This window comes from Bombus bifarius, unplaced genomic scaffold (assembly GCF_011952205.1).
Source record: "Bombus bifarius isolate JDL3187 unplaced genomic scaffold, Bbif_JDL3187 scf7180000009200, whole genome shotgun sequence".
NCBI classification, from domain to species: domain Eukaryota; kingdom Metazoa; phylum Arthropoda; class Insecta; order Hymenoptera; family Apidae; genus Bombus; species Bombus bifarius.
In genome coordinates, this window is record NW_022884965.1 from 2590676 (window position 1) to 2613665 (window position 22990).

Here is a 22990-nt window from a genome sequence, read left to right on the forward strand (position 1 = left end):
TATGTTGTCAAAAAATAAAAGTTTCTTCTTTCTAGGGAGTTTCTGAGATTTTATTCGCGTTGGTAGGAAGATGTCAGAGGTTCATCGAGCAGCCATACGTCGCAGTAGGCCATTTCCTCCTATCTAAGAATTTGAAAGACTAACTAAAAAAGCAAAGAGCAAAGTGCCGCGTCGAGATTCCGCTTTTGCCGTTATTATTCTTCTCCATTGGTTTGTAAAAGAGATTCTCGAAATTTTACGTTCCACGAGAAAAAAGAAAGATCAAAAGTTCTCTATTTTTTGGGGCTCGAGTTATTTCTAAGCCTTGTTTGACGATCCAGGGATTTTTTAAGTGGATGTGCAGGCACTGTTCTTTCACAAAATGGAACCATTTATCTTCAAACAACTTCAACTCCTGGCTTTTTCCCTAGCGCAAAGGTCTAATTCGTTTTGTGGATCGATAATTACGCTATGGTTTCCAATCTTTCATTCTTCAACGAGTATCAACAATCATTAACCATTTTCTTTTCTAATATTCTTCTATTAGGACGTTAGTCACAGTGATATGTATTCGGTTAACAACACAAACTGAGAATGTACCCAGCCGGTAAATAGTTGGACTTGGATTTAAATCAAATGCTACCAACTGTTCAGAGTATATTAAAGCTTTTTTAGACGAACAAAGTTGATAATATGTCCAGTAACTTGATTACTATGCCTTCTAAGGAATTTTTCTTGGGCAATTCCCTTTTCAAATATTGTTCCAGGGATTAAAAGTGCTTCGATGTTATTGATACTCGTTCAAAAACTGTTGTCAGGGATGTTCAAAGATTGCTAATCAATGCTGAATAAGCGGATATTCGGAACAGCGATCACCGCTCAACTTAGATCGAAGCATATGGGGGATGAAGAAGACATTTTCCCCTAATTATGTTACTAGTCCACATTGAAGACTCGTGCCTTCCTTAATCGGTCTTCCTTTTTAGATTATCTTAATTGAGATATGGTTGTACTTTGTTTTCAAGTAAATTTTTCTAGAATCTTTCTAACCTAACCTAGTAAACATAACAAAATCGATATCGTAGTTAAAGTCATATTTGGAAAATACTGTTTGTTACTCTTCTTCATCCGCCGATAAGCTCCTAATAGCGACGTTACAGGGGTCGGAACTGAAAACTAAAAAAATCCTAATACAGCAGCCTCGTTCTTGGATCGATCGATCCGCGATCGAACCTATAGATCGATGGTCGCGCATAGAAAGTATATCTCGTCATATATATATATATGATACATATATATATAATATAATATAATATAATATATATATATATATATTAGAAAAATTTTTTTAACAGACGCATTAATACTTAAAGATAAATGTTCAGATCAATCTTTCATTCTTCCGCGACATTTACTCCCACTCTTGCGCTCTCTTCTTTGATCATTCGTTCCACTACCAGAATTTCACGGTTTTTCCCTTGCAAAAGGTGCAGACTGATATGTGAAAAGATCACTGATCGATATGTAGATCCGATATGGAGATCCGAGAATAGAATAAATGGAGAGACGTAAATTTCCCAAGCTGCCCCCTGTAGCTGTCTTTCCTTTGTAATTTCTTCTTTCCCTTTTGCCTTATCACTTTTCCACTTGCTCATTTTCCCAATTTTCCCATTTTTTAACGCTTCTATTCAGTTTCGCAATTTTTTCACTTACCAACTTTTCTTACTTTACCCAATTTTCCTATATTTTTTATATTTAGTTAGTATCTTCCTTAGCCTCATCCTTGTCATTTCATACGATTATACCAGCTTCCTTTGTTCTCACAATTTTCCTCATTACAATTTCTTCTCTTTGTTTCCCAAAGCAAAGTGACAAATACGATCATCGAATGGACGTTTATGATATTCCAAGAGTATTCTCTTCTTTGTAAATTTTAAAAACAAACAAACCTAAGGTTGTCGGTAATATATCCACTAGTAACAATCACAACTCTACTCTAGAACGTAAGATACATAAAACCATTTATAAATAATAACAATTGAGTGGTCAACAGTCGTTGTAGGAACTTGTCATTATTAGAACTGGATGTTCTCTACTGAAGAACATTTATAATCAAATAACAGATACGATTTTCCTATGGTGCTCCACAGTAGGGCACCCCAGAGCTGAGAATTTGTATCAATTTCAAAATATCAATAATTTCAAATCTACATATTGCTCTCTCTCTCTGTGTCTCTGTCTTTCTATCTATTTATTTATTTAATTTGCCTGTTTGTTGATTCATACCAGCCCTCTGCAACTCCCATAGAACCCTATTTATGGTGTCTAGCAGGGGGCTAACAATCTTTAATCGAATATGTCCAATGGAAACGCGACTTCACGTCGCAATTCCAGTTTAATGTACAAGATAAGATTAAAATTCCTCTTGTAAGATTATAATCATATAATTCTAAGCTTTCTTCAAGATTGGGAAAGACTAGATTTAGGCAAGATCCAGTTTCTTTCTTTCTTCATATTTTCTCCGCCATTTTGTTTCTTTCCATCTTCATCTTCTACTCTCGTGTTTTCTTCAACTCTCAGGAACAAAGTTTCTTCGTTACGATCGTCTTGTTCTTTAATTCTTCTCTCTTCATCAATTAGCTGCACGTCTACACGCATCTTTTAGCAGATAAAATGCTCTCTTGGAAAACACAAGTGTCGCTTTACACCTAAGAATGGTAATGGTTGCGCTTGAACTTCTTTTTGGGGCATACCAAATTTATACTTATTTTTATAACGTATGAGAGTTTTTGAGAAGTAAAATGCAGAACTATGACTTTCATGGATAGGGATCATCATTTTATATATTATGTGTATATAAAGTTCAAACACATTGCGCAGTTTGTTTGGACGATGTTTAGACTTTGATCAGCAAGGTCTTTGTCTTTATCATATTGGCTTCTATAACGCATCCCGTCATTTGCGGGTCTTCAGTTTGCTGGTATCTATCTAAGAACAACATGTTTCTTAATAATACTAATTAAATCTAACTTACACCTAACTCAAACAAAGATCAATTTATTCAGTTAATCGAGCTCTCGACCTGAATGAGTCATAAAACATGTATATCCAAGTAAACTGTCCAATATTCATAAACTTTATGTATAGACAACATTAAAGATAATAATCTCTGCGTTTTAAATACGGTATTTTCAGATTTTATTCGTCGAAAACTACCACATATTATTAAAAAGGTAAAAAATTCGGAATGCTCCAAAATAAAGTTTAGCCATGGTCTCTCCCCCAACTTCTATTTTTGTTCTTCTTCTTCTTCATGATTCCGCCTCTGACAGCTCTGCCTCTCATTCTCTCGCACTCTCAGACTCTCCCATTCTCTCGCGCTCTCTCTCACTTTTATACAACTAGAATAATAAATATTGCCGCGAAAATTATTTGCTACATTCGTCCCAAACAGTAGTCAACAAGTTCGCCCATCGGAGACTCGCGGTTCCGCTATTTTTGTTTCTGTCTTTACCTTTTTTCGATTCAGGGGGTTCTTTTGAATGATCATTAAAAGGTGGATTATGCTCGACGATCGATTAGGATGGATTTGGAAATTGACGTTTCTCAGTGTGGAGAAGTGAAATTAGTAAGGGAAGCTCAGAATTTCGAAGCAGCACCTCCTGCACAATCGTCGAGCGCTTATCGAGAAAGATTCTGGGTTTCCATATCCTTTTTTTAAAAAAAACCAGTTCGTGAAATTTCCTCGTTAATTCTTCATAGAAGAAACAAATGATTAAATCATTACACTCTACTCGAAGAAGCATATGCATCAATTCTCTTTCAGCCATCTTAAATAATAAATTTCCAACTTATTTGCGTCGGGCACCCTAATTTTAAAATCAACAAAATTGTTTTAAAGCAATTCGAGATCAAACATTAATGCATATTCTGCATTAATCATAATATAAATTATAACATTAAAGAAATCTCTTTGAAAACCAATTATCTAATTTATCTGTTTACCACTGTAACCTTACAATCAATGAAACTCTAATTTCACAATAGTAAGATGCATCAGTTCACCATTAAGTATAACATAATCTAACCTTAAAAGACCTTTCAGAAGCAGCTATCCAACTTATTTATGTCAATCATTCTAATCTCAAACAATTCTCCAATAATTATAACATAACCTAACGTTAAAATATCTCCTTGAAAAGCAACTGTCCGACCTATTCCTGTCAACCATCATAATCTCAAACAGTCCTCCATTAATCATAACATGAACTTAAAAGAACCTTCTTGAAAAACAATTATCCAACTTCCTCCTGTGAACCATCCAAACCTCAAAACCAATGAAATATTTTCAAACATAATGGCACTTAGCAAATATTTAACTTGTGTATTAGCTAACTAAAAATTATAAATGAATAGCCTCGCGAGTACCAACTCCATAGTCCCTCGCCTCATAACCTCTCAAAGGCCATTATACACCGCGAGCTCCGAAAGGGTCGTTTTTTTACGCCGATGAACGCTCGACGCCGGTCAGGCTCGCATAATAATTTATCTTGATATCATCAAATATATATATTTATATCGGCGCTGGTAGCCGCTCAATCGTCCCAGGTGGGGAAGCTTTCGTGGTCGATGAACAGCGATGATTGGCCAGCAGTTTCTGGCCTTTGACTTGGTGTCCCACCGAAGTTCGTGCTGCCGAACACAGGCTGCCCAAATGCATCTAGTTGCTGGCCCTCATAGATGCTGCGATCAGTCGTCGTGTACGACGGATGCGTTTGTTGTTGTTGCGGTTGTTGCTTTTGTGTATCTGTTACTGTCAATTCGATGTTCCCGGCTGACACACTTTCCTCTAGATTCTCCGAAGTGTTTCCCTCCTCCAGGCTGCTGTGCTTGATACCGTAGTAGAAGTACATGATGAAACCTAGGATTGGTTATAGATTAGGTTATGTTAGGTTTTATAATTTGAAACTTTAGAAACTTGAGAAAGTTTAAAATGTTATTAGGACATATTTAGACTAGGATACCTTAAACGTTTCTTATTAGTGATTCTAGGTAATCAATAGGATAAAATAGATTAGGAGTAGAATTATTATTAATAGGAATTTGACATTTCTGTGCATTTATGGGAAATTTAAAGATACAAAAATGTATTAGCAGTTAATAATATAAAGAAACATCCAAAGTACTAGAATATCCAAAGTACTGTACATATTACATAAATTATTACTTCTGGAAGCTTCAGGTTGTAAACCAGATATCTAATAAGAATTATATTTGGATTTTGCATTAGCATTGCACTAGCTTACAAGGTGCTTACAAGATGCAGTATCTCTTCGAGTAATTATGATTCAAATTGCGTTAAAGTAAAAAAGAAATTTGTTAGGTTTACCGAGAATCATCCAGACAGTGAATCTGACGAGTGTCAAGATGCTCAGTTTGAAGATGAGGTATATGTTCACAGTGATAGCAATCGCCGGTACGAATGGGAGTCCCGGTGTCATAAACATTACGCTACTTCTAAAAATGTTCCAATTTCACAATAACTGAGTAAGAGAATATTTAGTTAAAGTTTAAGTAAAAGTTCTATTTCGAATTGAAATTTACCTGTTTTGTGACTTTCTACTTATGGCAAGCAACACTCCAATTATGGCAAAGAGGAACACGAACATCATTATTGTTGTGAACGTTCCCATATTTCCTAAAATGAATAACGTTAGTATTACATTATTGATATCGATTGGAAAGTTGAAAGAAAGGTGAAAGGTTAAAGGTTTATTTCTCTGTGGCTCACCCATGCCGCAAACTATAATCAAATCGAAGATGAGGATCAGCAAAAAGAGTACGCCGACTAATTTCATGACGTAGCGACCAGACGCCTCCGTCGCTGGGCCTCTGTCAACCCAGGGGAAGATGGCAGGACAGAGATATTGCGCTGCCTAAGATAACAAGACATTTTATATTAGATATCAGAATAAACTCCAAATTAAATTTTAAAAACGAAAAAATTACAGATTAATTATTATACTTATACTATATACTTTGTACACTACAAAAATATTTAATTGTTAAATTTAAGAAAAAAGGGAAAAATTCAATATTAAATACTGAAAGAAGATTCTAGAATAAAATTATAATTGGCAATAAAAAATATGTATTACTTTAATAGAGTATAACAAAAAATAAATAAAATAAATAAAATTATAGCTAGAAGAATAAAACAGTATCCTATAACGTTATAATCAGGGAAAACAGGAATGTTGCAGAGTTATAATTAGGAAAGTAAAGAATATTCCAGAATTATAATTAGAGAAAGAAAGAAACATTTCGAAGCTTCTAAATTCTATACCTGCAACCGACGTTGGAGGTAATTTAAAGGTGGTCCAATTATTGGCGTATTTCCTGGATACTGATGCGTACTGCCACAACCGGAGGCAGCTGCAGCTGCATGCACACTACCGTAGAATTTATTCTCAGTTCTATCACTGACTAAATATTGGTCATCTTTACCCAGACCAACTTCATCCTCCTCTGCACCATAAGTGTCGTCCGAGTCTGGCGACGAACTATTGCATCTCCTCACTCTTCTTACCTGAAGAACAAGCAGTTCATCTTTGACTGTTCATTCGTATAAACATTTTTATCATTATTGTCACAATAGTGTTCATTATTCTTGCAACTTTACCATGATACGTTGGCCACTGTTTGCTGCAGCAAGATCTGATTGTGTAGCCTGGACAGAATTCAGCGCAGTAGTTAGCTGATCGGGTCTCAGCTCCTTTCCATAAGTCACTTGACCATTTCCCTGATTTTCTTTAGTTGGTGATCGGCAAGGTGTTCTTAAACTCTGTGGTAGCAACTCTACAAGGTTCGTTGAGTGAGGTTGATAACGGAGAATCAGTACACAGGTAGACACCAAAGTGTACGCTAGTAGAGTACCTAAAAATCCAAGGACAAAGAACATTTTAACTATGTATTTGATACTATATACGAGGTGACTATCTCGCTGGAGACGTCAAAGAAGAAGCTGCTGATTGAACATTGTTTCCACCTAAACAATGACTGGAAACCGTTCTTATTTTTAACTCTTCAAGGGCAACTTCTCCTTTTTGTAGCCTCAAGCGAAGAAAGTCGCTCTGTGTTTTAACTATAGTTTAACGAACTATTAACCAGATAACGATAGATACGTCTCGCTATCGTTAGTAATCGATGAAAAGAAATATTTCACGTGACTTAAAGAAGACTCGATATTGAAAGAATTAACTGGTTCGGGTTACTTCGATTCTTTGCGGTGTGAAGGAAGAGGGAGAGCTGATTTTTTTATAGGACTCACCGATGGACATCATCTCTACCAACACCTCTAATTGAATAAACAGCGCAGCCAAGGCTGCACACACGCCGGAAGTCAGTGTTGCTATGACTGGAGTACCTGTTGCTGGCCACACTTGGCTCAGAGTCCTAGTGACCATACAAAAATACATCATTAGAAAGTGTAGATCTTACAAAGTGATCATTAATGAAATATACAAAAGGATATTTATGAATTAAATAAAGATACGAAGATCGATATTGGGATTTTTCAAATAGAAATTTGTAACATCTCTAGAAAATGTATTGTCTATTTTGTTCTCATCTTATTTAGTTAATTTCAATTAATATTTATTTTAACTAATACCAATTCAACTTTACATAGAAGAAGATTTAAAAACGCAAAACGAGTCGAGTCTTACCGACAACGCTGTCAGGTCAAACTTACCTGAATATAAGGCCATCCTGGGCCATAGCATAGACTATCCTAGGCATGGGAAACATGCTACCAAACATGGAGACTGTCAATCCAGCCAACGCACCAACTGCCACGATATATTTGCACTTGTATGCTCCAACTTGACCAAACATCTCCACCAATGCTGAATCTTGATCTACCTCATCGTATGGCACTGAAAAAAGGAAGTAGAACATTCTATCAGTTTCCCACCTAGTACCTTTCTTACTTCTTCTTACTTTTTCCCTTCTTCTTTTTTAGGCTGTTTTTCTAAGGACTTTTATCAGCAGACTGTGTTAAGAGAACTGCCAAGTATTCGCGTTCGAAAAATGTAAAGGTTGGCTTTTTAGAAGCATCAATTATGTCCGTTATTTAGAAGCATAACGAACCGTGCCTGTGTGACGAGGGTAAGCGAAGGATCACGTGTCGTTGAAGGGTGGCCAGAGATGCGTGAAGGGAGGTCAAGGATGGCCAAAGGCCTTTTGGTCGACGGATGACAGAGTTGAAGCGAATAATCTGTGGAAATGCCATCACTTGCCTGTTAATAATTAAACTAGCGTCATTAAATAACAACTATTCAGTCTAGAACATCTATAGAATGTTGTTCTCGTAGCTATATTTATTTTGTTGTTTGTTGCAATTCAAGCAAACGTCAAATTGAGATTAGAATAATTTTCAAGCTTCTGTGTTAACAATGTTAATAAAACTAAGAGATTGAATTCATAAAATAATCGAATATTTGGTTACTCCTTATGCTGCACTTGTAAACTATTGTTGTCACAATTATATTTCATCTTGGAACTTATACCATTTGTTTGAATGTAAGCACTTAAAGTTTAAATTAAGACGATGTTAACATTCTTGCTTTAGCATGTTGCAAGCCATAATGTATTTATCCAATTGTTCACATTTTCTATAATTCAAGATACAAAAGAAGAAAGAGATTAATGTTTATTAAATTATATAAAGTTTTTTAAATATTAAAATTAAGAAATTTCATTTTTCTTTATTCCCTCTAAAATAGTATTATATATATATATTCATTATTGGCAGTTGTTCTGTCATTTGTTATGAAGACACAGGCTGTACAATTCCAAATATTTCTTCTTTCCACGAAAGGGTGAATTTAAATTGAAGCTTAATCTTTTAATTGGAACTCTTCTACCTTTCTGTTTTTGTGTCTCCTATGTTTGGTCCTGTTTGCAATCTGAAAATTGTAGAAACAGCAGAGAGTAAAGGGAACCGGACAAGTACTTACCAACCAGCGTCAGCATCATGCTGGTAGTGACATAAGCGGTGAGTATTATGATTAACGAGGCGACTATAGCGAGGGGGATGCTCCTCTTCGGGTTTGTCGCCTCTTCGCCGGTGGTCGCTATAATATCGAAGCCGATGAACGCGTAAAAACACGTCGCTGCACCGGTGAACACCTGCAACAAGTATATTGCCTATTAATAGGACAGTTAAAGTCAGGAATTCCTGTTCAGACGTGTGTATGAATGTGCGTGTGTCAACAGCACACGATCGTTTCGTTTTTTCTTTTTGAAATATTTATCGATGGATTTGTTCTAGTTTGCAATTCATACTTTCAATATCCCCAAGTGGAGAATTTGTCCGTGGAATAAATTTTTAAAGAGTTCCATGTACCCTTGGTCTGGAAAATAATTGATAGAACATTCTGAAAGAATGACACATTCTACAATGATGAAAATATTCGTAGAATATTCTTGAAGAGTTTCATATTCTTTAACTTAGAAGGTTATCCTTAGAATTTTCTAGGTAAAACCCCGCATTCTTTATTTGAGAATTTATTCAGGGGATATTCTACAGAAACTTTATGTCACCGAATACGACATTTTGTCTACAAAATGTTCTGTAACAACGGTATATTTTTCAACTAAGAATTTATAGAATAAATATCCTGGAAGATGATATAAAAATTGTATGCTTTCGAATAGACGATTTATCCATTGAATTCTGCATCAGAATTTTGTTATTAATATCTTGTCGAATTGAAAATTTATTATCCCTTCGTACAACGTGATGGGAAATTTATCTGCAAAGTTAAAATAAGATACTGATCACATTCTGGGTGAAGCTCGATCGCGAACAAGGGGGAATAATTGAGGATGAGAAATGTTTTGCAGCCTGTTAGGGTTGGAGTTCTGGTGAGCAGAATGACAAACGAGAAGTTGCGCTCGTTTCGTTACTAACATCAACATGTTGCAACTTTTCTGCACAACCGTTTAACCTGCAATTCTGGCTGAGACTTATTTCGCAACGAATTGAAATCTAACTCACAATGAGATATCGTTGATAACTTTACAAGGAATTTAAATCTGATCTACAATCCGTACGATAATATTCACAATTAATAATATGGTTTCACTGGAATTTTCCAATTGTGAAAATCATAGGAGCCTTTTGGACAACTCGACGCTTGATGATTAACAAAAAGAAATGATTTTTTGAAGAATTTTCTAACAACCTATTATTTTAATTTTATAATATTATAATATATTAATTTTATAATATTTAGTAATTAATCTATGAGAGAATTATTTAGGGATAAAATAACTATGCGATTGAAATAACCCGATACTGGAATGAATAAATCAGTGGAACAATGGCAAAGGATATTTCGTTACTTGGGAAGAGTAGATCCCCAGGACGGGAAGGATAGAAATCGGCAAATTAAGTTGCTACCTTAATAAAAACGTTCTTTGAGAGCTGAAGAGTCTTCCAGGCCTCCTTTCAACGGGGATACTCCGTAGCCCATTAAATTTTTCAAGGTCCCCTAATGTCGTTATGAATTCTGATGTCGGCAGCTTCAACGAAACTGAATAAAATTGAAAACTTAATTCAATCTCGTAGGAAACGAAACCCGAGCATTACGACCATCTTTATTTCATAAAAGTGACGAATCGTAAACTGGAATAATGTTACAAACCTTAGATACTAAATTGGATGTGAAAAAAGGCTACCGCTATTGATCGAATTATTCTGAAAATACTAGAGATCTCTTCTAGAATTCTAGAAATTATACTTAACGCTCCGTCTGTAACCTTATCTTTACTTGACTCTTTACGTCACGTCGTCTGTACATTGGATCGTTTAAGTCCATACAATTTCTTTTATAGGTTTCTTTGAAAATCCGAATCCCAAAATTCTCGAACGTTCTTCCATGTTTGTAGAATATTATGTAATAGTATTTGTTTGCTACATGTTACTTTAATCTTCTTAACGGAGGAAAGACTTAAACAAGGAAGAGAACGATGCAGTGTGTAGATGTTGGAACAAAAAATGAGTATGAAGATGAAATAACAAAAATTTCTCGCTGGAATAGGAATGGATCAAAATCCAATTGAGAGGAACTAAATCTGAAGACGAAATACCACGATCAACTGGATCACTGTGAATATCCACGGAATACTAAAAATCGGATTTAAAAACGAAATCCCTAGGAATTGATCGAAATTATATTTTATGGGGATTTCTCTACTGCGATAGGACGGGAAGAATAGAAGGGGAATAGAAGTAGATTGGAATGTAATTCAGAGCAACTAGCTTTTCCCTATTAACCGAATCGCCGTAAAAATCCCTAGAATACTGGGGATTCCTAAAAACTGATCGGAATTTTATTTTCTACGGCCATTTCGCGTGTTTCTTCCAGCCGAACGATCGAATGAAATAAAAAGGAGTAAAAGATAGGAGGGAAACTAGTTTAGACGGACAGGTTTATTCGTTCAAAGTGTTCATCGAGGAAGGAACTTGGCAAGTTGAAATGTTAACAGGTTCTATAGGATGACTTCTTTTCTTGGAAGAGAAAAATCTCGTGAATGTTTGAGAATACACGCTTGACCCTGTAGTATTTCGCCTCCGCAGTTCTCTCACGCCCCCATATTCCAAGCACCGCCCACGTAAAGCCTCGAGTGGAAATGCTCCAAGCAGAGAATGCATTTCCTCGTTAAAAAGACACAGACATCTGAATTTAAACGGGCGTAACCCCCCTCCAACCATTCGCCCTGTAGCCTTCGTTCTTTTTTCTTACGCTTCGTTTTATTTCTGAAATTTATTACGTGCTTTTTGCGTGGAGCTAAACGAGCAAATTTGTAGGTTATGTTGGAAGCAAATGTTACCACGATGAAATACATGGTCGTACAAGAGAACGTTAACGAACAAAATGGCTCGCTTTTAGCGGAGCAAATTGGCAGATATAGGGATGTAAAACCAAAGCCCCTCAAGGCCCGAAACAACAAAGGAGGAATCACTAAAGAAAGTAATAGAGTAAATTCTACTAAATAATTATACTCTATTAAATTAGCAGAAAATGTTGCATCAAATTGTATAAAAATATATTTGTTGATGTTGTCAGTCTTAAGTAGAGTAGACAACGTTGCTTTATCGTAAAAAATATCTTTATTACAAAAATATACGAACCAAAAGGATATATTCTCATTAAGCAGCTAGGGAACGAAGTAATTAAGCGAAACAAGAGATCAGAATACCAAGCCAAAGGCAAAGAGGTAGCCACTTCCAAAAAGTTAATATTCCCAAAGAAGATTTTAATCTTTACGCGAATATAACATTTCAATCAGAAAGATGACTGTATATTAAGATTTGTAATTTTTAATAATGTTTGTTAGCTATCATGAATACGTCAAAAGGTAGAGTTTCATTTGCAAATAATAAATAATAAATAAATTATTGTTAACATCGTTAAAACGATCTTTATTTCAATAAGAAACTTAATTCTTATTCACGATTAAAACATTATTTTGACTTTCTATTTATTATTTAATAGGGAAATAAAATTTCCCCTAACGCTGAACGGAGGAGTTTCAAAGTACCTTTGGGTCGTTAAAGAATCGCGATTCGTCCGTATTCTTATTATTCCGAATTAATGACGGCGGTTCGGATGGCCATTGACCTACAACGCACCTCTTTATCCCCAGTTGTATTTGCAAGAGGCCTTAACAGGGATCGAGGTTACAACAAGAGAAACAACTACAGAATTCCCGCGTCACTGTTCGATGGACATTACGGAATATAATCAATCGAAATTGCTCGATGGTCGACGGTCAGCCCTTACAAAGGGGTAGTTTCAGAGGTGTGATCAAAGAGAGAGGAGGTAGTTAACGCATGCATTAATATTAATCGAGAGGTTGACACAAGCAGTCTGCCGTGACCTCTCGAGCAATTTCCGGCGTGGGGGTGAGAAATAGGAAGGGACGAGGTCGCTAAAGATTTGAAAAGCCACCCCCAGAAAACCCACGCATACTCCTAAGGTCAGATAGAATGCGCGTATTAACCGTTTCTGGAACGTTGATTTCTCCAGGCATTTGAGAATTTGGCGAATTTCCATGGAAAGGCGAGGAGGAAGTATGATTTTGAATAGGTTAGGAATAATTTAGGCAAACGAATTAGTGTGTACATACCGCTGGCTCTTTCATTTCTAGAAGATTAATATCTGAAGGCATTGAAGAAACTGGAATCTGCAGCATTTTAATTGAAACTCGAGGAAAAGTTTAATTTTGTGTACGTTAGGAGTAATTCAGAAAACCGAATATATATAATCTTTAAGGGTGTTTGAGAATCTCGAGGATTTTCATTGAAAGAGGAGAAAAGAAAGTTTTTTATAGATTAGCAACGGTTAAAAAAACTTGATACATTTGAAAGATCTCTGATGACAATTAAGGATCTAGAGAATTTTTGTCGAAAATTAGAAGTTAACTTCCTTAATTTATATTTCTGAATTTAATTTCTCTAATTAAATATCAATATGTATTCTTTTATATTTGTTTATGATTCTAAGTACTATAAGACTGTTATAGGTTAGGTTTATTATAAAATCCTTCATATAAGTTAATATCTTTGCCGCCATTTAACGCATACAGCTTTGTGCTTGAAAGAACAATATTGCGCCATAACGATAGGTATTGTTGTTATTATTATCATTACATAATAAACGCCCTTTATGTGCAAGATATTTCTCTCAGTATGAAGTTTTGCCGAAAATAACTTGATGGCGCATCGTTTGCGTCATTAGACGTACCGCAGAAAATCCCTATGATGCACAGGTCACGTCACTAAACACCTAACAGAAAATACCCATGACGCATACGTTGCGTTAGCAGGCGAAAGTGTTAATTTAACAAAGCCAAGCAATATTAATAACATCAACAATATCGGACATTTAACAGAATGGGATTAAAGACTCGTTCGGATCTCTTCGGAAAAACGTCAAAAGAAAATAGAATTATAGCGGATAATCTACGTTCATTTTATCCCTAAAATTTATTTTCGACCCGCACGGATGCATATTCAGCAAAGTTAACTTCACTTTCGTCAGGTTTTCGAAATTTTATACAAACAAGTTTTAACTTGGAATATTTATCGAAGAAATGGTAGAATCAGGTCAATGAAAGGTTGCTTTCTCGGTAGGGGCGAATAATGAAGTGGTATGGGGTGGTTTTTCCAAGGCACGAACAGGCTTTTCAGGGAAAGTAACGCAAGTTGGAAACGTGACGATGAAAAATTCACGTTTTCAAGGGGACACACACGGTCTCGGCGACGGAAATATTCATCGTGGATCGTCGATAAACACGCGATGGGGGTTGCTGAGGGGGTTGAAAAGGGAAAGTATCGCGTGCATAAATGCCAGAATACGACTAGGCAAACTTTTTCTCTTTTTAATTAATAATTCACGACCGTCGACACGTTGGATCGCTGACGACCGACACTAAATACATAACGTTTGGCTGAACTTCGTTTTGAGGCAAATTTGTGATATTTTTTTTTATAACATATGGATAATTTTCGACGAGTAAAATGCAAAAAGACTGCTCTCAAGGCTCGAAGATCATTATCCTAAAAATAATGCATGTATTATAGCTTACTGTACTGTATATTACACTTTATGTGAAACTAGTATTTCTAGATACTACTCGTAAAAAGCAACATCATATGTCATGAAAGGAAATCATAAATTCTGTATGCCACGTAACGCAGATGAATCTAATTTTTATTTTGAAACAGTGTGAAAGGGAGGGCGAGCAGAATGTTAGAAAATCGCCATTTTTCACATCGCCTGGAATTGAAAAATTCATGCACAAACTTAAGACTGTGTCTCCCCAAGGAAGAAGAAACGTTCTTACCATTTCCCTGAGAAACGATGGATAAGTTGTTAAAAATTAAATCCAAATATGCGAACATGACAGTAATCGTACTTACCTAAGCGCTATATTTCATCTTGCTCTTTTTCAGATATTGAACGATTTTCAAAAAGATGAACGAGGAAAGTCAGTTGATAAATCGACTAAAGTTATCGATGATAAAATGAGTAAAGTTTTAAATCGACCAAAACCCGAGCATATTCTTACGAACACATGCGGATGCAAAGTCGTTGTTCACGTTGTTGGTTGCTGTTCGCATGTGACAACGATATTATTTTGGATTCGCACGATTCGCAATCTGCAATTGATTTGGTCGCTAATTTTCCCATTCTAACTACTTTCAAGACGGTTTTAGTATCTTAAACAAAAGGGCAAAATATAACGCTTAGGTGAGCTCCATCACTATATCTCATCATTCACAAGTTTCTCATCGTTTGTTCAGAAAGCGACATCTTTTGTTCCTTGGGAAACACGTTTGAAGATACCGCATGAATTTCTCAACTCCGGGTGATACCACAGTTGGCCATTTTTGAACATTTCTCTTCGATGGAAACGTTTCATTGAGAAACACGAAGATAGAAAAACCTGAAAATGATAAAATGCGGGCGTTGTCAATTTTCTTCTATTTATTCTGCTTTTCAACGAGATGAATATTCCAATATTTACCCGTTTCAACACCTCCGACGTCCTTTGAATAAACGTTTCGCGAATCCTTCGGGATGAAGAAACTCCGCTGCACCCACGGGATATTTAGTATCATGAATATTGTCTTTTTTCGTTTGCCTCCTATCTGCCCCTTGGTCCAGTGCAAAAATGCTACTCTGCATGCCACGTACTTGAGCAGCCATGCGTGTAAAATAATCGAGTTATCGAACAATGAAATTTTACTAAAGTTTGCTCTTGAAAATTGCAGGAAGTTCGAGTGGAAGAATGGTTGTCGAGTGGTTTGAAGAAAATGGAGTGGTTTAAATGTGACTCGTTTCTATGAGGAAATACCTTATATCAAAAGAGTTATTTTCTGTGAGATGTAATAATGTTTATATATATATATATATATGTCTATTTGTAAATGTCTATTTGATGATCTTGTTAGATTAGATATATTGTTTAATTAAAATCTTATTGGTTAAGAGGAATTGATTATAGATAGCATAAAATAAAACTAATAGATACTGGAAATTCTATAAAACAAATTAAGTAACGCGAGATGAAGATCGACAAAATTCGAGGTTTTACTGGCTAAGGGGAATCGATTATAAATAACGTAAAGAAAAATGAGATAATAATTATATTATAATTCGAGATGAGATAAAAAATACTATAAATTCTGTGGAACAGATTAATTAACGTCGCATAAGATGAATATTTAAAGAAATCTCTGATTCGACAGATTTCTCGCCTGGCAAATGAGAGGATTACGGATGATTTTCGAGAAACGACTACTTAACGAACGATATCCCCGTTGAAACCTAAATAATGCATCCCCGTGCTAAATCCAATTCCATCCGTACGGGTCACACGGTTCCCGGCTAGCGTGGATTCCCCGCGAGCCGTGAATCCGAATTCCCTTTCTCCGTTTGTCCACCTGATGCACTGTACGGTTTCACCGATTTCGTTGAAACCCTTTCGACGCAACAAGTTTGCCATTGTTCCGTGAACCGCGAGTGAAAAGCTGCCGGAAATGGACCGGCAACTCTGCTTCCTTTCAAACACCTCGCGCTTTCCCACACTTTTTCTTTTGTCCCTCGCTGAGACGAGATGCTGAAGCTATTCGATTTGGTGACAGAATCGCGTAGATTTCACGATATTTAACGCTAACTTTACAGGATTATACAGCCGGTTTCAAAATTTAATTGAAAATTGTACATGCATTGTTGTATCTCTTGTTCGTCTAACTTTGTGCAAATTCTTATATTATCCGATTAATCGATATCTCGATTTTTGTTAATGTAAGGATTTACATAAAGTTAAATACCTTTTATGATAATTTACATAAATTTATAATAATTTACATGAAGTTGAAGTTAAAGATCGGGCCTGGTACGATTAGTGTTGAAATATTCGTACTTTTCGATATTTAAAATTCGTAGCGCGAATTTTTGGAAATCGAATATACAGGGTGGTTGGTAACTGGTGGTACAAGCGGAAAGGGGGTGATTCTACGCGAAAAAAGAAGTCGAAAATATAGAGTAACGATTTTTCGTTTGAGGCTCTGTTTTCGAGAAAATCGACTTTGAATTTTCGCTCGGTACGCGTGCACTTCTTCGCGTCTCGTTATAACGGATCTCATTGTAGATCGTTGTCTCGATGGAAAAATTTAAAAAAAAAAAATTAAAAAAATAAAATTTTTATTCTATAGTTACCAACCACCCTGTATATTGACTTTTTCATTTATGGAAGACTAATATCTGAAAGCATTCAAGGATAAAGAGGATTTTAATTGAAAGGTGTACAGACGTTTGATTCTGTATAGGTTAGGAATAATTTAAGAAATCGAATACATACTTTTTCATTTGTGGAAGATTAATCTCTGAAGGTATTCAAGCATTTAGAGAAGATGCTTCCATATTTTTGTCTGATTGAATTAATTGGTGGATGAAGTTAATAAGAGTTAGGTCTGAATGAATTTCTGTCGAGTTAGGTTAAATTAGCTTTGTAGATTAGGTTAGTACTAACATATGCAAGAACTGGTCTAGATTTGGTACAATCCACATTAAGTTTGACTTGATTTATAATTAGATTTGCATGAAAATTGGACTTTTGTGTTGAAATTTTAAGTTAACTAAAATTGTGATTAGCTTTAGGTTAGGTTTGGTTATTAAGTTCGTGTCGTCTTTAAATAAAGTCCTAGTAACATTCCAGTTAAATTTGACATAGCAAAGACTGTGATTAGGTTTATTGAGGTTAGACCAAGCATGCATCCAGTTTAGCTTAAACTGAAATTAGTTTTTGGTGCAATTTTACTTAAATTTTCATTCAATTCGGCTAAGATTCTTTATAGTATCATATATAGTAAATTCAAAGAAGTTTGTATTTACCTTGTCTTTCATGCATTACATTCGATGAAATTAAAAGCCGAATAACTCTTAAATTATCCATTTTCTAACACAAATGTCTTAATACCTTTCTGTATAAAATAAAAAATCTAGAGTTCTATTTAAAAAAAAGCTACCGATGGCCTTAAAATCTCCTCAACAAAATGAACTCGAAGAAAGTTTTTTCCATCGTTACATGCACTCCTTGTAATAGTTTAACTTGCATATGCATTTAAAAATACTTACACCACTCCAGTCATACGGAAAGAAGCCGTCGTGCTCGTTCCAGTTATCGGTATCCACGTAGTACATCCCCGCCGTCATAATGAACACCCAAACGGCGAGATTGATGGCGTTTAACACGTTATTGAACACCAATGATTTCTTCACGCCTGCGGCCATTAGCAGCATCATCAGTAGGGTGATGACGAATGCGAGGAAATCGGGCGGTCGACCTTTAACAAACCAAAATTATCTCATTCGTCGTCGTTTATACTCTTTTCGCATTGGATCGTCGAACGAATTCTCCTCAAAAATAATTCGTTGCATATATACGTAAACCATAAAGATCATTGTTATAAATTAATTAATGTTGAAATAGGAAAGTCCGTGGTATCGAAATGAAATGTTTGTTCATTTTTTTGCATCTTTATTAAGCTTGGAATATGTGCGATTGAAAAGTGTCATGCTAATTAACGGAACCCAATTTGTGCCATCGACTAACGAGATCAGGGATATCGGACTTGGTGGAACGTTTCCGGTTCACTTCGTCTCTGTAAACCATTCTCGATAGCTCGAAATCTCACCCCTTCTGACTTTTTGAGAGTCGATTGCTTTCAATCTGAACCATTCCTATGCACAACCACGATACTTTCCATACTTTACGAAGTGTTAGATATATTACATAGGGTGTCGTAAAGATAGTAATAAACGTGGTATGATGGATAAGACGACGATTCTATGTGAGAAAATAAGTGAAAAATGTTGAGTACAATTTTTTCGCAGGACGCTTTCTTCCGAGAGAATGAAATTTGAAAATTGATCGGGAAAGATACAGGTTATGTGCGATTTTGTATCTTTTGTTCCGAGTCCTCATTCGAGTGAAAAAATCCTTTCAGGTAGCATCACATTTTCACCGATTTTACCATGATTATTGAGACACCCTGTACAATATGATACCATTTGTTCAATTTCAATAATATCTGAACAATTTTTCAATTTTTACGATTTTAAAAAGATATTCTCTTAGAAGGGATCTTGGAATCTAAATAGTTGGCAATCATGATACATAATACTAAATGTAACAACTTGATCCTCAAGAAGTCCCTAGAATCTAATTTATACGAAGAGTTACCATAATAACGGAAACAACGGCAATACTCTTCGAAAGATTCTTCAACAATTTAACAATATAAAAATAGAGTAGAAGAATCGCGACAGAAACATAATTTTCGATCGAACGAAACGAGGCAAAGTCGCTGCATTGATGGAAACGCGTCGAAGGGATCTCAATTTCCGTCGTGGCGGCGTTAATACCGAATTGTTTCCTTTACGTGTTCCCTCATCGTCGGGATTTCTGTAGAAAATCAATTTCTGCATTTCAATCGTCCAGTATCTTCATCCCCTGCAGCGGTTGACCGTCTTCATCCCTTGATCGTTGTTTTATTTATTTCACCAGTCCCTTTTCCTCCCCTCCCCCTACATCCACACCACTATTGTCGATTTTGCATCCATTCGTTGGATATGAATTTTACTGTGCTCTATTTCTCGTCCGTTTTCCACCGAGACATTAACTTCGATTCGCTATATTCTTTTTTCACTTCTTTTTTCCATTATTCTCCCCTTCCCTCTTTTTTTTTTTTAGTTCTTTTCTCGAGATCGAAACATTGTGACCCTTCCTGGTAAAATTGCTTTTCCTTCTTCTCTTTATGCTTTCCTGCTTATTTTTCTTTTTTCGGAAAAATATAATGAGTTTTCTAAGAAATGAAATTCTCTGTCAGAACACTATCGAAATTAATCGTTCATTTAATTCCAACTTACGAGAAGCGGTAGTGGACTGTCTTACACCACTATGATTCCCAACCCCAAAATTCAAAACCCCCATTCAAAATTAACATATTCAAATAATTATCTAAAAGCTGATTGGTATTAGGCTTGGTGTCCAATATCGAAAACCATATAGTTTTCACTATACACATACCCTATAAAAAGCAGAAAAAGAATTGTTAAAAAGCTATCAAGCTACTCGAACCACCGGGACGTGAAAGAAAAAAATATAGAAAATCGATGTGTATGATGGAGAAGCGAAAATGTCGAAGTTAAAGAGAGGACTTCGATCATCTTGGGCGAACAATGATAATGGCAACACCTGGCAGAGCTTAGGAAGTTCGTCCTGCGGAACTGGAAGTCTGTTTGATCGAACAATATATCGTCGAATGGCGCATTGGTCCGCTTGATAGAACAAAGAAGACAATTCTCAGAGGGAATCTCCTAGGTTCCAATCGAATCGATCATCAGTGTGCTCCATTGTACTCGTTCGAGGAACTGAAGACTTGATAATGTGAAAGTTTTCGGCATTATTGGAAACATGGATTAAATCTAACATCGGTGGGGTTTGAATCGAACCTGTAGTATTTTGGAGGTTAGGAATTGTACATTGTACGAATTCATTGAGAATCTATTTCATGATTTGAATTTTACCAATATTGTTATTCAGTAACATTAAGGATTTATTTCTCCATGTGAAACAAAGGCTACAGTTCCATTTTATACATAACCCCTTTAGGGATGAATTTATTAAGACTAAGATTAAGGTTAGGAAAGTATATGTTTATCAAGTATTGAAGTAAACCATTTTTATCCCATTTCATGGCTACATTTTTTAGAAGCTAATTTCCCAAGATTAGAGGAAAATGGAAAGAACAGATGTTTAAAAAGGAAGATTAATATAACCCAATTTGAATAAAGAAAAATGTTCAAAATAGGAAATTAATATAGGTTAACCTATAGATGCCTCGTCAATCATCGATCAAAATTCCTCTAATCACCGATCAAATAGATTCTCCATTTTCTACTGAAATATTGAACAAATGAAACCTAACGTCAAAAACGAATGAAAAGAAAAATGTGAGAAATCAGCGAAAACTACGAAAGCCCCTCTTCATCCTAGGATACCTTAGTTCACGTTATCCAGCCTCTCTTTAAGGCTTGTCCTCATGAATATTAAGTTCGAATAGCGTGTACGTGTTGGATACGTGAATCATGGATCACCCAGTGTATCCTTGGCTGCGAAACGAGGGGAAAAAGCGGCGAAGGGTCGCCCAGAGGAAGAAGGGAACCCGGGGATAACAAAAAGGGGTGCGAGAGGGGCGCTTGCGCGGATCAAGTCTAGCACCTGTGGACCTCATCGATCCGAAACGAAGCCGAGCACTTCGATGCTCTTTAACCTGCCCACCTGAACCCACTTCCTCCATTCTTATTCTCTGCATCCGGCGGATGTCGGATTCTTCGTCTTCTCTCTTATTGTAAATCGATCCTTTGATCTCTTCCTAACCTCTAACACTGCAGTTGGCAGATCTGATTTCTAAACTCAATTTACTCCTTTGGATACAATCCTGTGGGGATCCTTGAAATATGGCTGCTTATAATTAAGTTAGGGTTATTTTTCTTCAAGAATAAATTGAATTTGGTTGAATATACACTGTCGCTCATAAATATATATATAGGATACTTCATCTGTAAAAAATAGTATGTGTATTTTATCGGAGTATACAAATTTCATGACAAATTATAGCAGCACTACAGTTCGTATGGAGTCACTAAAGTCTAATGTAACTATTAAAAATGTAACAATTAAATATCATTGTTGTACTAACATCGAAAGTCTTTCTATCAACTTCGAAGAACACTCTAAAGCGATTTTAAATCCAAATTGGATCCTGTTAACAATAGGTTAGCTTTTACTTCGACTTGTTGCAGAGTAAACCTTATTTGAATAACCTGAGACTTCAATGGATTTTGGTAACATTTGGAATTTATTAATACTGAAAGAATTGTCATTCTAAGGTCATTCTAAGATCATCCTAAGCCCAAATTGAAGCCTTATTAAATATAGATTATATTCTATTGCAACTTGTTACAAAATAAATCTTCTTCAAATTAACTTAAACTTCTAAAACTAATTTAAATCTGTTAATGACGAAAGAATAAAAATACACATTAGATACTTTTATGAAAAATATGACAGAATACAAAATGTAATGGCGTGGATCGAAATCTATGGAGCACCCGGTAGATTTTAGATGGCTGAGACCAAGAAAAAAAGAAAACCGAGGAAAATAAGTTGGCACTTCTTCCTTTGTTCTCCGATGGGACTCCTAAGTACGACCCAGCTGCAAAGTATCTAGGAAGCGAAGTATACGTGGTGCATTCGAATAATGGCGGACGCACGCTTCGTTGAGAAAGCTGGCTGAACCGTTACCATCTGCTGGGACGATGAAATGGCAAAGGTGAAGACGTTAAGGAAATTCATTCAAGGATCATCGTGCAAGGAACCTTCATCAGCCAGCTGGAAATATACACAAAATGTCGCTTTTCCATGTGTTCACTAGATTTTTCAATGCTTTGGTTAAAGCAACCCTTGGCGAACAGAGACACTTCTAAATATTTTACGTGGAAGTGTGTCAGATAGTTCAGATATTACTATTGCTTCAGACAAACATAACCTAAAAGATGAAGCAACATAATAGTAGTTAATATTTGACATGTTTAAGTATATTTGAAGATTTGAGAAGAAAATTGGGTGGAAAATCATGGAAAAATGCTTTTTGATCGAACGTAAACTTGAACTCTAAGTAAACACTTGACTGGATTGGCGATATTTTATTATACATAGCCACAAAGATTATGAGAAATAAACTGATTGCAGTTAATGAAAAATTGTGATTTATCCTTATCTTGAAATACTTCTTGGTGAAAATAAACAAATCTGTATACTTTGAGGTTATGTAGATTAAGTTTACATAATTCTAATTTCCCAT

The 22990-nt window shown here is 35.7% G+C and overlaps 1 protein-coding gene across 2 annotated transcripts in view; it reads right to left on the reverse strand.

Moving 5' to 3' along the window:
* Positions 1 to 1258: 1258 nt before the first annotated feature.
* The window catches only part of LOC117214465 (probable cationic amino acid transporter), a 63400-nt gene continuing 41668 nt past the window's right edge, over positions 1259 to 22990 (reverse strand). Inside the window, exons 4-13 of one of the 2 annotated variants that reach the window (XM_033460595.1) lie at positions 18198 to 18406; positions 9000 to 9171; positions 7733 to 7916; positions 7310 to 7434; positions 6662 to 6915; positions 6326 to 6568; positions 5771 to 5915; positions 5584 to 5677; positions 5369 to 5496; positions 1259 to 4900 (exon numbers count right to left, since the gene is read on the reverse strand). In XM_033460595.1, the coding sequence (XP_033316486.1) occupies positions 4575 to 4900; positions 5369 to 5496; positions 5584 to 5677; positions 5771 to 5915; positions 6326 to 6568; positions 6662 to 6915; positions 7310 to 7434; positions 7733 to 7916; positions 9000 to 9171; positions 18198 to 18406 (1880 nt within the window). In that variant the 3' untranslated portion in view covers positions 1259 to 4574. The remainder of the gene's footprint in view (positions 4901 to 5368; positions 5497 to 5583; positions 5678 to 5770; positions 5916 to 6325; positions 6569 to 6661; positions 6916 to 7309; positions 7435 to 7732; positions 7917 to 8999; positions 9172 to 18197; positions 18407 to 22990) is intronic. The other variant, XM_033460594.1, reaches the window with a different exon arrangement.